The sequence below is a fragment of the Aphelocoma coerulescens genome, chromosome 13, assembly GCF_041296385.1.
Source record: "Aphelocoma coerulescens isolate FSJ_1873_10779 chromosome 13, UR_Acoe_1.0, whole genome shotgun sequence".
In the NCBI taxonomy this organism is placed as follows: Eukaryota; Metazoa; Chordata; class Aves; order Passeriformes; family Corvidae; genus Aphelocoma; species Aphelocoma coerulescens.
In genome coordinates this window covers 1,842,814-1,856,949 of record NC_091027.1, presented here as the reverse complement: position 1 = coordinate 1,856,949, position 14,136 = coordinate 1,842,814, and the positions used below count along the sequence as shown (strand labels likewise).

At 50.7% G+C, this 14,136-nt stretch overlaps 1 protein-coding gene across 3 annotated transcripts; it reads left to right on the top strand.

Annotated features, from left to right (window-relative positions):
- The first annotated feature begins 1,407 nt into the window (after positions 1–1,407).
- Positions 1,408–13,492, top strand: GRPEL2 (GrpE like 2, mitochondrial). Of its 3 annotated transcripts, none has more exons than XM_069028892.1 (4): positions 1,408–1,543; positions 6,312–6,468; positions 7,609–7,690; positions 9,640–13,492. In XM_069028892.1, the coding sequence occupies exons 1-4, from the start codon at positions 1,476–1,478 to the stop codon at positions 9,993–9,995; spliced, it is 663 nt and encodes a 220-aa protein (XP_068884993.1). In that variant the 5' UTR covers positions 1,408–1,475; the 3' UTR covers positions 9,996–13,492. The 3 variants fall into 3 exon arrangements, with proteins under 3 accessions (XP_068884993.1, XP_068884992.1, XP_068884994.1); XM_069028891.1 differs by having other exon boundaries at positions 1,409–1,543; positions 6,300–6,468; XM_069028893.1 differs by lacking the exon at positions 1,408–1,543 and adding an exon at positions 1,721–1,969 and having other exon boundaries at positions 6,300–6,468.
- Positions 13,493–14,136: the final 644 nt, after the last annotated feature.

Here is a 14,136-nt window from a genome sequence, read left to right as displayed (position 1 = left end):
GAGCCCACTCTTCCACAGCCCTGTGTTAGTAGCTAGGTAAGCAGCTTTTAATAAAAACGCTGACACTGGCCTGCTGGGTCCTTCGGCCGAGGAAGCAGGGCAGGAATGCTACTCCTGCTCCCAGGGAAAAGAGTAAGGGTGGGGCTGGGGTGGGGGCAGCACCCCTGTGGCAGCAGCCGCTGGGACAAGCAGCCCCCTGAAAGCACATCAGAGATTCCGAGACTGGTTTGGGTTGGAAAGGACCTTAAAGCTCATCTCATTCCACGGGGCAGGGATGCTTTCCACTATCCCAGGTTGCTCCAGGCTCCCTCCACTCTGGCCTTGGACACTTGCAGGGATGGGACAGCCACAGCTTCTCAGAGCAACCTGTGCCAGGGCCTCAGCATCCTCACAGGGAAGAATTTATTCCCAATATTTCATCCAACCCTGCCCTTTGCCAGTTTGAGGCCATTCCCCCTCATCCTTCATGCTGGCTCCCAGTTGTTGGCAGCCTTGGCCAAGGCTTTGGGTTTTGGTTGATGTTTATTCACCACAGGTAAGGCACATTCGCCGTCTCTTCCAGTCGTTTCCTGAACTAGAGGTGAAACCTGTCCCGTTCTCGCCCCCTTAACCCGCCCAGCCAGGGGCAGGAGCCGTGTGTCCGGGGTGACCCGAGCTCTGTGTCCGTGTCCGAGCTCTGTGGGGACCAGGTCCGAGCCCCGGGGGGCAGAACCGGGTCCGAGCCAAGGGGAGCGGAGCTGTGTCCCCGGTGCCCAGGTCCGAACTCCGCGGGAGGCAGGAGCGGGGCCGGGCCCGAGTCCCGGGGGATGGAGCTGTGTCCGGGGCCCGAGTCCCGGGGGATGGAGCTGTGTCCGGGGCCGAGCTCCAGGGAACCGGGGCCGTGTCCGGGGCCCGAGTCCCGGGGGATGGAGCTGTGTCCAGGGCCCGAGTCCCGGGGGATGGAGCTGTGTCCGGGCCCGAGCTCCTTCAGGGAACCGGGGCCGTGTCCGGGTCCGAGTCCCGGGGGATGGAGCGGCGTCCGCAGCCGCGCTCCAGGGAACTGGAGCTGTGTGTCCAGGCCCGATCCCTGGGACACTGGAGCTGTGTCCGGGCCCGAGCTCCAGGGACCCGGGGCCGTGTCCGGGTCCTAGTCCCGGGGGCGGTGCCGTGTGTCCAGGTCGGAATCTCGGGGGACAGGAGACGTGGCCGGAGCCAAACCCGGGGTCCCGGCCCCTTGTGGCCGGAGCCGAGTTCCGGGGTCCCGGAGCTGCGTGTGCGGCGGCGGGCGGAGCATCCCCTCAGCCCCTCATCCCCCTCACCCCCTCATCCCCCTCATCCCCCTCATCCCCTCGTCCCCCTCACCCCCTCATCCCCCGTCCCCTCAGCGCGGCCCCGCCCGCCGCTCCGCAGGGCCGTGTGGGAGCTGTAGTTCCGCGGTGACGCGGGCGCATCGCCGCCGCCTCCTCCGCCGCTCCCGGCCGGCGCCGTGCGGGGCCATGGCCGCCCGCTCCCTGAGGCGCCTCGGGGCCCTGCTGCCCGCGGGCGGCAAGGCTGGCACAGGCAGGTACGCGGGGCGGGCTGGGTGGGATGGCACGGCACGGCACGGCACGGTACGGGGGGACAGGGGTGGCCCGGAGCCGCGGGGGGGTCGGGGACAGACGTGGCAGCGCCGCGGGGCCGGGCCCGGGCGGGCGCCGCGCCGGGGGCGGGAGCGGATCTAGACCCGGACCCGGACCCCAACCACGGCCCTGATGCGGGTCTGGAGCCCGGGCCGAACCCGCAGCCAGACCCCGGCCCGCACCCTGCCGGTGCCCATCATCCCCCGCCGGTCCCCATCTCACCCCCCAAAACCCCACGCTGCCGTTCTCCGCTCCTCAAAACGCCCTGGAGCAGAAATAACCCCCGATAACCAAGCTCTTTTCCCGGAAAAGTGATTTTTTGGGGGGCGTAAATTAATGTTCATTATTAAGGCAAAGCGTTTCCGCGCTCGGTAAGTCACGCTGGGAGGGTGGTTTCCTGCCGCTGTGGGTGGGTTCTTGTGTCTCGCCCGGCCGTACCATTTATTCATTAATTACGGGTTTAATGTGCTCCTCGGGTTTTGTTTTTGGTGGTGAGGCAGCACATGTGCTATCAGCGTGTTTTGGGTGGTCGCAGGAAGAGAATCCACTTAATTGTGTCAATATTTAGACAGAAAAACAGTGTCCACTCATGCTTTTTTACATCACGGAATATGCCTTAGAAAAGAGAAATCCATAAAGATGCTTTGGTTACTTGAGTGAAGTATGGACAGGTAATAAGAAAAAAAGCCAAAATGCATGGTAATTTTTTTTTTGTCTAGATGAGAAACACCACCAAAAGACTCTTTAAATGTAATATAATAAATCTGCAGCATGTAATAGAGGGAGCTGTGTTTGGGACTAAGTGTAAAGATGCATGTCAGGAAATTCTCCCTCTAATATGTATGAAGACTGCTTTGCCCCTCTAAAAAAAGGTGCAACGACTGTGAAATAGGTGAGTGATGGAGCTGAGCAGGTTTCCATCTTGAAGGATCAGCAGGACCTGCTGTTGGTGTGAAACTCTTCATTGTACACAAATTTTCTGCCTGGGTCACCATCAATGGGAACAGCTCCATGAGCAAGGCAGGGCTGGTGGGGTCCAGGCTCCCATCCCAGGGATTCCATACCCTGGACTGGCTTAATCTGGGAGCCCCCTGCCCAATTTGCAGCCATCCTGTGTGGAGGTGCACTCTTCTCCAGCTTCATTGAGGAGGAATCCTCGTGGTGTTAGAGATCACAGAATATCCTAAGCTGCAAAGGGACCCACAGGGATCATCAATCCAGCTCCTGTCCCGGAACAGAACACCCCAGAAATCCCACCCTGTGCCTGAGAGTGTTGTCCAAATGCTCCTGGAACCCTGGCATGGCCCCCCCGCGTCTTTCACCATCTTCGTGTCCCTTCTTTGTCCCTCCTTCAGGTTTTTCTTGTATTGTGGCAGCCAAAACTGCCCCCAGTACTCAAGGTGAGGCCACCCCAGTGCAGAGCAGAGCAGGACAATCCCCTCTTTCCTCTGCATTATCTCTGGAGTCACTCCCTGATGAAACAGCACGAAGGAATTGGGAGTAATTAGATTTCCTTCCAAAGCAGGCTCATCAGAGCTGAAACCAGGGCAGATGTTTCTGTGTGTCTCAGCACTTGAGTGCTTTGTCATGCTGATTTGGGAGGAGGAGGAAGTGTTCCAGGAGAGGTGGGGAAGGACCCTTGGGTCAGAGAGAGCTGATGGTCACTTTGGGATGGTCAGAGGGAGTGTTCCAGGAGAGGTGGGGAAGGACCCTTGGGTCAGAGAGAGCTGATGGTCACTTTGGGATGGTCAGAGGGAGTGTTCCAGGAGAGGTGGGGAAGGACCCTTGGGTTAGAGAGAGCTGATGGTCACTTTGGGATGGTCAGAGGGAGTGTTCCAGGAGAGGTGGGGAAGGACCCTTGGGTCAGAGAGAGCTGATGGTCACTTTGGGATGGTCAGAGGGAGTGTTCCAGGAGAGGTGGGGAAGGACCCTTGGGTTAGAGAGAGCTGATGGTCACTTTGGGATGGTCAGAGGGAGTGTTCCAGGAGAGATGGGGAAGGACCCTTGGGTCAGAGAGAGCTGATGGTCACTTTGGGATGGTCGGGCGCTCCAGAAAGAGGTGATACCATTGTATCCCTGACCAGAGACCCGTTCTCATCACTGAAATATTAATCTTGAAGGCCAATTAGCTTGAGCCATATGGCTGCAATCAACTTCTCTGCTATTTCTTGTCTCTTTGGCTTTCTGTGACATCACTTTGTAAATCTTTCTGTAACACCAACTTGTGTAACCCCCTTCACACACCCAGCGACTTCCACGTGTCTGTCACTTCAGGATGTGTCAGCTTCCTCCCGTGGGATCCATGCCTATTTTTAGGGCAGCTGTGATCAAGCCAGTGTTTAGAAGATGGAGCCCAGTCAGTGGGACAGCCTGTAAATAGCTCCTGCCACTTGCAGGGGAGGATTCCTTTCATCCTGCAGGAAGGAGCAAATTGAGCGGCATTTTCAACCCTGCATTACAGACCTGAAGAATTCCCTGTGGAGTCAGGCTGTGGTTCCGATTTCTTGGCCCCAACTTTTCCAGGCTGCGCGTGACACCCAGGGCATGTCCCTGCACGGGGGAGCGCTCTGGGGTTTGGGTTCACGGGCTGCAGAGAGGACTCCATGCAGGCAGCTCCCTGCTCCACGTAGGCAGCTCCCTGCAACTGGGACCGGCTCCTCCATGCCCCTCTCCCACGCAAAACACACCCATCCCTGCGCTGTAACCACTGGCAGGGGAAAATACCTCACCAACTTTGGCTTCTTGGGTGCAGAGGAGTTAACTGAGCTGCACAGCCTATTTTTAAAACACGGGAGTTTCATCTCTGAGGGCCCCAGCGAGATTTCTCAGCTGTGTTTCGGGTTCTTCGGTGCATCTGTAGCGTGGCTGATTTCCATCCCTGCAGCTCTTGGAAATGAAATGTGAGATGATAAAGGACAAAGCTTGTAGCTGGTGTTTGCCATGGATATTTTTAAGTGGAAAGAAAGCCTCACAGATTGATTTTTGAAGGAGGGGTCCTGCTCTGTCCTCCCCTCCAGTTTAATCTACTTTCTCTAACTTTGAAAAAGTGCTGTTAGTCAGCACTTTTAATAAATAATAAAATGAATGTGACAGGAATCTTAAAAATTATTCAAGATGGGGTCTTGTGCCCCAAACAGCAGCCAGGGATAAAATGCGGAGGTTTTTTTCCCCTGTGTTGGCATTCCTGGAACCCAGATGGTTCTTCAAAAATTAGCCTGAGGAACATCCTATTCTAGAGCAAGTGTAGGTAGAAAAAGCACTTTCAGATTTGTATTATTTGGCATATATAATTTGTTGAAAAGGAATGGTTTCACATATGGGTGATGATTTAAGTAGCCACTTAATAAAAACTGCAGATGCAAATGTCCTCAGGTGGGGAAAGGAGGTTTGTCATTAGTGCTGTGGGACATTTAGCAACCTGGTATTAGGGATTTAAATGAGGGAACATCTGGGCTGCTAAACACGGGGTGGGAGGAGATGCCTGGTGGTCTTTGGGCAGATACAGATCTCTTGAGCTGGGCTTTGAGGGTTGAGCCAGTCTGAACCACCTCAGGGACACCTCCTCCCTGCCCCACATCTCACATTTTTGGCTTCTCTTTGGTACTGGCACTTGCACTGATCTGATCTGTCAGCAAACCCGTTCAGGGACACAGAGAGAAAAGTCCTCTTGTTTTATAGGGTGCTTTTTCGGCTGGTTTAACTCCTTGAAATTTAATTCTGCTCAGCTCCAGTACTGGAACAAAGGGGGCAAAACTGCTAAACAGCACTGAGGCCTCATGATGGACCCCAGAACAACCTCTGTGCACGTCTGTGACATTGAACCTGAGCAATGCAGCCTTGCTAAAGAGTAAGAATGGTGCAGGCCTGGTAATGTGAACTCAGCTGAATCGATTCTGGGATCTAAATTAGAGTCTCTGTGCAGTGTGGAATTGTTCTGTATAAACACAGGAGTGGAGTTGGTGCCAGCACAGGGATTTTTGGGCTGTGCTGCCTCTCACTGGGTAGATGTGCACTTAATGTATGGAAAACATTGCAGAGAGGGGATAGAAAACATTGCAGGAAGGGGGTGGTGAAAGCTTTGCTCAGAGGAAGAGCCCAGGTGTTCCCAAAAAAGGAGAATACACCTTTCCTGGTTAGGTGTGTACTGCAATGTTTCCTGTATGGAGCCGGTTTGGAAGTAAATTGTGTTTTGTTCTGCAGATTCTTCCTGGTGTAAGGTGTGAGAGGGAGGGTGTAGTAGGAGAGTGAAACAATCAGGGAATCACAGAATTGTTTAGGTTGGAAAAGACCAGGGAGGTGGTGGAAGTGTCCAGGGAATGACTGGATGTGGCACTCAGGGCTCTGGGCTGGGTGACAAGGTGGGGATTGGTCACAGGTTGGACTTGATGGTCTTGAAGGTGTTTCCCAACCTCAGTTATTCTCTGTTTCTGTGAAAATCTGACTCTTCTCAAGGTATGCCAAAGAAGTGGTGTAAAGCCTCTGTGTGCCACGTTAGTCTAAAATAAAGAGTTTTAAAACACCTCTTTGTGTTTCTGTGCTGATTGTCCGTATTTTCTGGAAAGAGCTAAAATTGTGTTTAGAATCCTGTGTACTTTTTTTAAGAGAGCCTGCTTTTAATAACGGCACTAATCTTGAATTCTTGTTGACCCTGAAGTTACTCAACTTTGTTTCTTTATTATTTTGTTTCTTTATTTATTTTAGTTTGTATTTCAGAGGGTCCCCCTGTGCTTTCAGCACTGCAGCTCAGCAGAGAAGTACAGGAGATGAGTGTGGCCCAGAGGATCCCAGTGACGAGCCCAAGCACTCCCTCTCTGACTGTGCCTTGGAGCACAAAGCCATAAAATTGGAGGAGCAAGTCCGAGATTTAACTGTGAGTGTGTTGGTGGCATCAGGAGGGTGCCTTTGCTTCAGTCCCCTTGCCTTGGTCTGTCTTTTGGCCCTGGATTTTTCCCTAAATGCTGTGACACACACATAGCTCCAGAGCAGCTGTGCTCTGAGGGTGAGAGGGTGAAATTCCACCCTGCCTTCCCCAAAAACACCATCTGTCAGCAGGGCACTGATGGTGTGATCCTGGCAGGAAAAGCTGGGTGTTGGAGCTGGTCACTTCTTTCACAGCCTTGTGGCAGTAGCTTCGTGTTGATTGGCATGGAATCATGGAATATCCTGAGTTCCCACAGGGATGATCCAGTGCAGCTCCTGGCCCTGCCCAGACCCCCCAACAGCCCCACCCTGGGCATCCCTGGCAGCGCTGTCCAAAGGCTCCTGGAGCTCTGGCAGCCTCGGGGCCGTGCCCATTCCCTGGGGAGCCTGGGCAGTGCCCAGCACCCTCTGGGGGAAGAGCCTTTCCTGATATCCAACCTAAACCTCTCTGACACAGCTCCAGCTGCTCCCTGGGTGCTGTGCCTGTCACAGGGAGCAGAGATCGGAGCTGCCCTCGGGAGGAGCTGCAGACCCCGAGGAGTCTCCCCTCAGTCTCCTCCAGCTGAACAATCCCAGTGACCTCAGCTGCTCTTCCATGGCCCCTCCATCCTCATGCCCCTCCTTTGGACAGTCCTTAATATCTTTACGTCTCACTGGATCCAGATTATCCAAGAAGGGAAGTCCTTTTAAGTGCCAGTGTGTGGTGGCAATCAGGTTCTATATTGAAGAGCTCACATGACTGAGGAGGGGATTAAATCCCACTGTTCTGGGGATAATCACCCTGAGAATCCTGCACTGAGTGAGAAATCAGCTGCTCACAGAGCTGCCTCCTGGAGAAGGGAGGCTCAGCAGCAGCAGTCGGTGTTTAGCTGAATTCAGTCATTCAGTGCCCAGAATATTTCTGGCCTTGACTTCTGCCCTTCTGAGGGAGTTACAGTTTTTGGTTAATCAGTAGGAGAAGGACTTTTCGTTTGTATGAAAATGCAGGAGCCCAGCACAACCTTCTCTCTTTAAAGTGTTTCTGAGGGGTTTCCAGTGCCAGGAAAGGGGTTTTGCCTCCTGGTTTGAAGTGTCTTCTCTGTGGTTGCAGGAGCGATACCGGAAAGCTTTGGCAGATTCCGAGAACGTCCGGAGGAGAACACAGAAGTTTGTGGAAGATGCCAAACTCTTTGGTGAGCAGAAGAGCTGTGTTTGCTGCACTGGCCTGCCTGTCTGAGCAGAAATGCTGATCAGCAGCTTTTCTGTCTCCCTGAGCTGCCCTCCCTCATTCATTGTAAAGCTTGGTGGGATGTTTGGCCTGGACTCTTGATATCTGGGCTTAATCACTGTTTTTTCTCCATATCCAGCTGTGTCCTGTCCTATCAGGTTTACCCACAGAATCACAGAATTGTGACTATTTTTTTCTTTTTTAAATAGTCCCAGTGCAGCTGAGTTTAGTTCTGCTGACTTGGTTGAAAATCCAGGCTCTGCTGTGTGCTGAGGGTTGGCTCTGGCAGGGTGTATTTTATACTCAGCTGTGTCATCAGCTTGTGATCTCCTTTACTATATTAACAGCCTCTTCTGCTCCAGTTCATTGGAGGTAGATGCTGCCTGGGGCAGTAGTTGTCAATCTCTAGATTAGATGTTTAAAACTTCTAAAAGAAATATTTTAGCACCAGTGAAATGAGCTGGATTTGTAGCTTTGGCAGCAGAAGCAGGTGAAGGGGGAAGAAACTGCTGTTCAGGCACTGCACTGTGCCAGAACCATCTCTGAGAATGAAAAACTGTTTTTCTCCATACTGCATGAATCTCAAGAGGTTTGTTGTCAGTTAATTCTAGCAGCCTTGAAATTAGAGCTGCTGTATTTGCTTACCTTCCACCCGTGGTGCTATAAAATGGCTGCTGAGTTTGGGCATCATCAACAACGGGATGATTGATTTTGAGAGGGGTTTTTTGAGCTCTTGGGATTTTATAGGTAGCATGCCTCACACATGAAGAAAAAATAAGCTCTTTATTAGAAATTGCTTGCAGAGTGAGATCTGTAGATAAGAGGAAGATCTGAAAGGAGGTTGTAGCAAGGTGGGGTTGGTCTCTTTTCCCAATTAATGAGGGGTAAGACAAGAGGAAACAGCCTCAAGTTGTGCCAGGGGAGGTTTAGATTGGCTTTTAGGAGAAATTGCTTCACTGAGAGTGTTGCCAAGCACTGGCACAGGCTGCCCAGGGAAGAGGTGGAGTCACCATCCTTGGAGATGTTTAAAAGACTCGGTGACACGGTTTAGTGGTGGCCTTGGCAGTGCTGCCTTGATGATCTTAAAGGTCTTGAGCAGCCTAAATGACTCTGATTCCGTGAAATGAGTGGTAATTGCTGGGTTTCTGTCTGTTCCTTTGTTGCATCTCCTTCCTCTTCCTTTGTTCTGTGCCTGTTCACATGTAAAGCTGGAGACAGCACCTGACTCTAGCCTCATTTTCTCTGTTTCCCTGATGTGTCATTCCAGTCAGAGAGTTATGACATTTATGTAACTGAGGGACGCTGCTTTTCCTGGAATTTCTGCACTGTGCAAGAAACCACTTCTGGAAATGCAGCCAATCTAACCCCGTTTTTCTAATGACAAAAACTGCCTGGCTGTTCATGACCAACCCAAGGACCATTTTGGTCCAGTCCCTCCACAGTGCTTTTAAGCTATGAATAAATTGGGGATTTTGTACTTTTGAATAGCCATGCATTGGTTTTGCTTCCCCCCATTGTGTTTGTTCCCTGTGGAATGGCATTCCTATGACAAAATTATGTCAGTGGGACTGGAGCAGGGGGTGTGGAGCAGAGTCCTGAATGACAAATCTGAGTTGCAAAAATCTGTTTGGAGCGACACATTAATGCTCTGCTCTGTCAGGAAGACCAAAAATATAAATGTTCATGGTATAGATGTGCATTTCCTGCATATTCCTTCGTTTGGGGAGTCTTTAGATGACTCCTAGTGCCGAAGCTTTGGTTCCAGGAACCAGGAGACACCACCTGGTCTCGCTAAATTAAGTTCAAATCAATGAGCAGCTTTAAAGGTGCCTTCAAACCGCTGTGACTTTGTGTCTGTCCTCGGTACTGGAGCTCTGGATGTTCTGTAAACTGTCCTTCACTTCCTTCCTTCAGGGATCCAGAGCTTCTGCAGGGACCTGGTGGAGGTAGCAGACATCCTGGAGAAGACAGCCGAGAGCGCCGCGGGCCAGGCGGAGCCCAGCGATCCCAACCCGACCCTGAAGAAGATCTACGAGGGCCTCTCCCTCATCGAGGCCAAGCTGCAGAGCGTCTTTGCCAAGCATGGCCTGCAGAAGATGAACCCTGTGGGTGGCAGGTACGACCCCTACGACCACGAGATCATCTGCCACGTGCCGGCCGAGGGCATGCAGCCGGGCACGGTGGCGCTGGTCACTCAGGACGGCTACAAACTGCACGGCCGCACCATCAGGCACGCGCTGGTCGGTGTCGCCGTGGAGGCACAGGAGTGACGTGGCTTCACCTGCTCCACCTGGGACCTTCCTGAGCTGGGGACAGTCCCAGCTGCAGCTGCATGTATTTACTTATTTATTGAGCTGGGTTTGTATCGTGTGATGGCTTCGGGGTCGTGCGCACGGCGGCGTTGCCGTTCGTTCTGAGGTACTTGTGTGTTTAATAATCCTGTCTGGAGTCCGTGGAGTCGTTGTAGGAGTCCTGCTGTTTGTCAGAAATTCGTGGCACTGTAGCCCCTTTCTCTGCTTATTTCTCCATGAAGGTATGTATGGGGAAGAGGGGAGATAGGGAAGAAAGGGAAATTCTCTTCTTGTCTCCCTGTTCCATCTCTGAGGGAGACTCCTGCAGTGGCCTTCAGGAGAGGAGCTTCTCTGCCTCACTTTCCACAGCTGTATTAAGGGACTGTAATAATACTGACCTACCTCACAGGGATGTGGTGAGGCTTTTCCCGTGCAAAGCACTGGAAAAAGCCCAGAGGGATGAGTATTATTATCACCTGGATTTGATGTCTTCCCTTGTCCCCAGACCCCTCGGATGGAGTGAAGATGATCACTTGAAATGACATTTAGGGGCAGCTTTTTCTTATGTTGCTTCAGGACAGCAATCTGGAATTCATGGAATCTCTGTCATACTAGAGTTGAATAGAGATGAGGGTTTAAAAAGAATTCAGTTGTTAGGTCAGACTAATATTCCTTCTCCAGGTAAAATTCCAGCTTGACTCTTTGTTCCCAAAGGTAAAACAGGGAACGGTGATTTGTGGTGGAGCCAGAAAACTGTCCTCACATGTCTTAATCTCCAACCCAAATGTATATTTTAGAGGAGAGTAATTTCTCTTCCCTGGTGGGTATTTGTGCAGCTTTCAAGCATGATAAACTGTGTGCTCTTTGTTGCAGCTGCTGGCAAAATGGAGCTGTGCCCTTAAGCAGGAAATCTGGACTGTTCTATTTTCTCAGCTCTCCTGTAGAGATCCTCAGATTACACCAACTTCCAATCCACATTTTGATCCTACTTTCAATGGTCCTAGCAAATATGAAACCTTTTGGGTTTAGACACAAGGAGAAAAATCTTCTCTGCTCCAAAGTCTCAAGTGCCCTTGAACCAATTTTAGCAGCAGTGAGAAGAAAGCAAGAGAAGCAGAAGGCTGAGGAAGTGAAAGCTGACCTCGAGCTGTCCTCCTGCTTGGAGGCATGTTGTTGTCACAGCACATATGTATTTCCCACTGGCCCTATTGCCTGGGAGTTCATTTGTCTCAGCTGAAAGGATGCAGTCACTGAGGAGGATCACAATTTAACCCTTTGCAGAGCAGCAAGCAGTCAAATGACAGAAGGACAGATAAGCCACAAAACCAGGAATGGTTGTTTTTCAGGTTGTTTCTAACTGATTTGTTCATCCCTTCCTTTTTTACTTTCTGGAATTGGATCCATAACCTGACAAATGCACTTCCAAAAACACTTTACTTGGAGTGGATGCCATCACTGGTTTGGAAGAAAATTTATTCTTCTCCCATTCCTTTGCAGGCTTCAGCTGAAAAACCCTTTTGTGGTGGACTTCAGGATTACCACAGCCTTTAATACTGACAGTCTTTCACCTGGGGAGACTGTGTGCAGTCATTGGGTTGTCATCCCAGAAATTTGAAGAATCTGCACTTTTCTAACCTGCCCCATGCAACCTTTTTTAGTGGCAGCTGTGGTGTGAGTCTGTAGTGGATCCTTTCTGGAGTGTGGGTTTCTGGTTCTGAGGGAGGTACTAGAGATTTCAGCCCTGAAACAGCGCTTCTGGCAGCTTTAGCTCGTGGACAGACCTCTTGTTCCATGCTCTTGTATTATTATCGTGGTTTTGGAAGTTTCAGAGATAAACATTTCCTATTCCTTGTTCTGCTGAGCAGGTCACCAGGGTACGCTGTTCCTCCAGAGAAGAATAGGTAAAATATGAAATGTGGCGCTACAAATCTTGCTGTTCTTCCTCAAAAGTGAGGAACCCATGTCCTCAGCTGGAAGGAACAGTGGGGTCTCTGCTGCCTCTTCAGCCCCTGCTGTATCAGCTGAGTCTTGCAGTGTGAGGGGAGAGCTGGAAACCAACTCTGAAAGTGAAACTTTAGTTGTAAGGAACCGAACAGAAGCGCAGGATTTTACACAACAGACAGCTTTGTGTCACAGAGAGGCTGCAGCTGGGTGTGACCAGGAGCAATGGGATCCAAACCCTCTTTAAACTCACCCGTGGAGCCACTGGACTGGGAAAAAAATGTTACAGCCACTCAGTCCAGCTTGGGTTTGCCAACCCTGCCTGTGTCCTCAGCCAGCAGTCACCCACTTCTGCCTTAAGGAAATACCCTAAAATGCACTCCCGACCTTCTGTCTGTACTGAGAGAAGGTTTATTCAGCTTGTCTGTCTGGGGGCTGCTTTCACTGAGGCACTGCAGTGTGGCTGCAGCGAGGATCTGAGGGATCCAGTTCCTGTGCAGTCTTTCCCACCCTCACAGAGGCCCTGTTTGATTTGGGGCAAGTTCTTTTCCCAGTCAAACCTACGAAACTTCTACAGGATCCTATCAGGTTTTATGATTCCTGTGAAATGGACCCAGTGCTGAGAGACTCTTTCACAGATGTTACCAAAGAGATAAATCCTGTAGCTGTTGTTTGTCCCAGTTTCTGCTTCCTTTGAAAGGTGGAGTGAAAATGAAATAACCAAACCTGGATTCCATCACAGAATCCAGATTTCCCAGGCAAAATTTGATTCTCTTGCCTTTCAAGCACATTTAATGATGTCTTTTGTCCTGGATGAGATTGTGGAAGGGTGGGTTGAATTTCTCCTTGGTTCTCACTGCCTTTTCTGCCCTGTTTGTGTAACTCTTGCAGGGAGGGACTGACCCATGGTCACTTTATCCAATGCCTGTTTAATAAAACACAGGAATACATTAGCAGGGCAGGAAGAGCAGAGGAGAGGACCTCATGTACCTTTTAGTTATTTCCACACCTGGACAAGTCTCCAGTGGCACTGTCATGAGCATGGCAAGATCTCAACTCTGACCAGGAGCAGTGCAGAATGAAATGAATGTTGCTTTGTGAACCTTAACTTCTCAGTGCTTCAGCAGCAGAGCTTCTGTTGGAAGAGCTGTGATCACTCAACAGCTCTTAGCAGTCCCTTAATTAAAAAAAAAAAAAAAAAAGTATTTAAGTTTTATATTGTGAATATTGTAGTATTTTTTTATTTTAAAACTCGAGATGTTTTGATATTTCTTGCAAAGTCAAACGAACAAAGCGTTGCTAATCTCCAAAAATCGAAGGTCATTTAGGTGGGGGGAAGACGCATATATATTGTATTTTTTGTGTGTTTCTGTGCTCTTTGTTTACCCAAAGGCTCTGGCTGTACGAAAGACAGAGATGTGTGGGAGCAGCGCAAGGAATTGACAACGACATTTGAGTGGATGTTGGAAAGGGCTGATTTCCTTTAGATGTCCAGATACTGCCCATTTGCTAATAAAACAGAAGAATTGCAGTGACTTCTCTTGCCTTTTTTCCCTGCCCCAAACTGCTGCTCATTCCGACTCCAGGCAGCTGGGACTGCACACTGGAAGGTTTCTTGCTATTCCTGATCCCAGTGTCTGTGAAAAGGACCAGAGCAGCACTTGGCTGAACATTTTATTGATGATGCTTTAGGAGGACTCCCAGAAATGCACACACACAGAGCTGTTGCCGAGGATTCCTGCCCTGACAACCCACCCAGATGTGTCAGTCCATGGTATTTCCAAACCTTCTGCTGTGTCTGTTTCTGGATGACTGCATAGAGAAATGTTTTCTGCCAGCCTCTGGTGGTGTTGCTTCAGCAGAGCTCTGCCATCAGCTGAAATGTGGATATCTGAGTTTATTTTTGCTTGGCTTTGCTGCCCGTTAGCCCCTGCGCGTGCTGTGCTGCAGCCAGCGAATTGTGCAGCAGTGCAGTTAAGGGTGGCTTCATTTACAGGCTGCATTCACACCCGTGGTACCCACAGGCAGGCTGTGCTTTCAGGGATTTGTCAGAGAAAAGACGAGGCTTTCTCTGTAAGGGTGTGTTTGTAACAGATTTCATTCTCTGCAAAAATAGCTGGGCCTCCATTCCTGTTCTTGCCGTGCCAGTTGGTGCCTTGTGGGTGGGCCTTGTTCTCCC

Coding starts and splice junctions, on each gene's coding strand:
- GRPEL2 (XM_069028891.1), top strand. CDS start 1,476: ATGGCCGCCCGCTCCCTGAGGCGCCTCGGGGCCCTGCTGCCCGCGGGC. Junction 6,469..7,608: donor AGCAAGTCCGAGATTTAACT/GTGAGTGTGTTG, acceptor CTGTGGTTGCAG/GAGCGATACCGGAAAGCTTT. Junction 7,691..9,639: donor GGAAGATGCCAAACTCTTTG/GTGAGCAGAAGA, acceptor TCCTTCCTTCAG/GGATCCAGAGCTTCTGCAGG.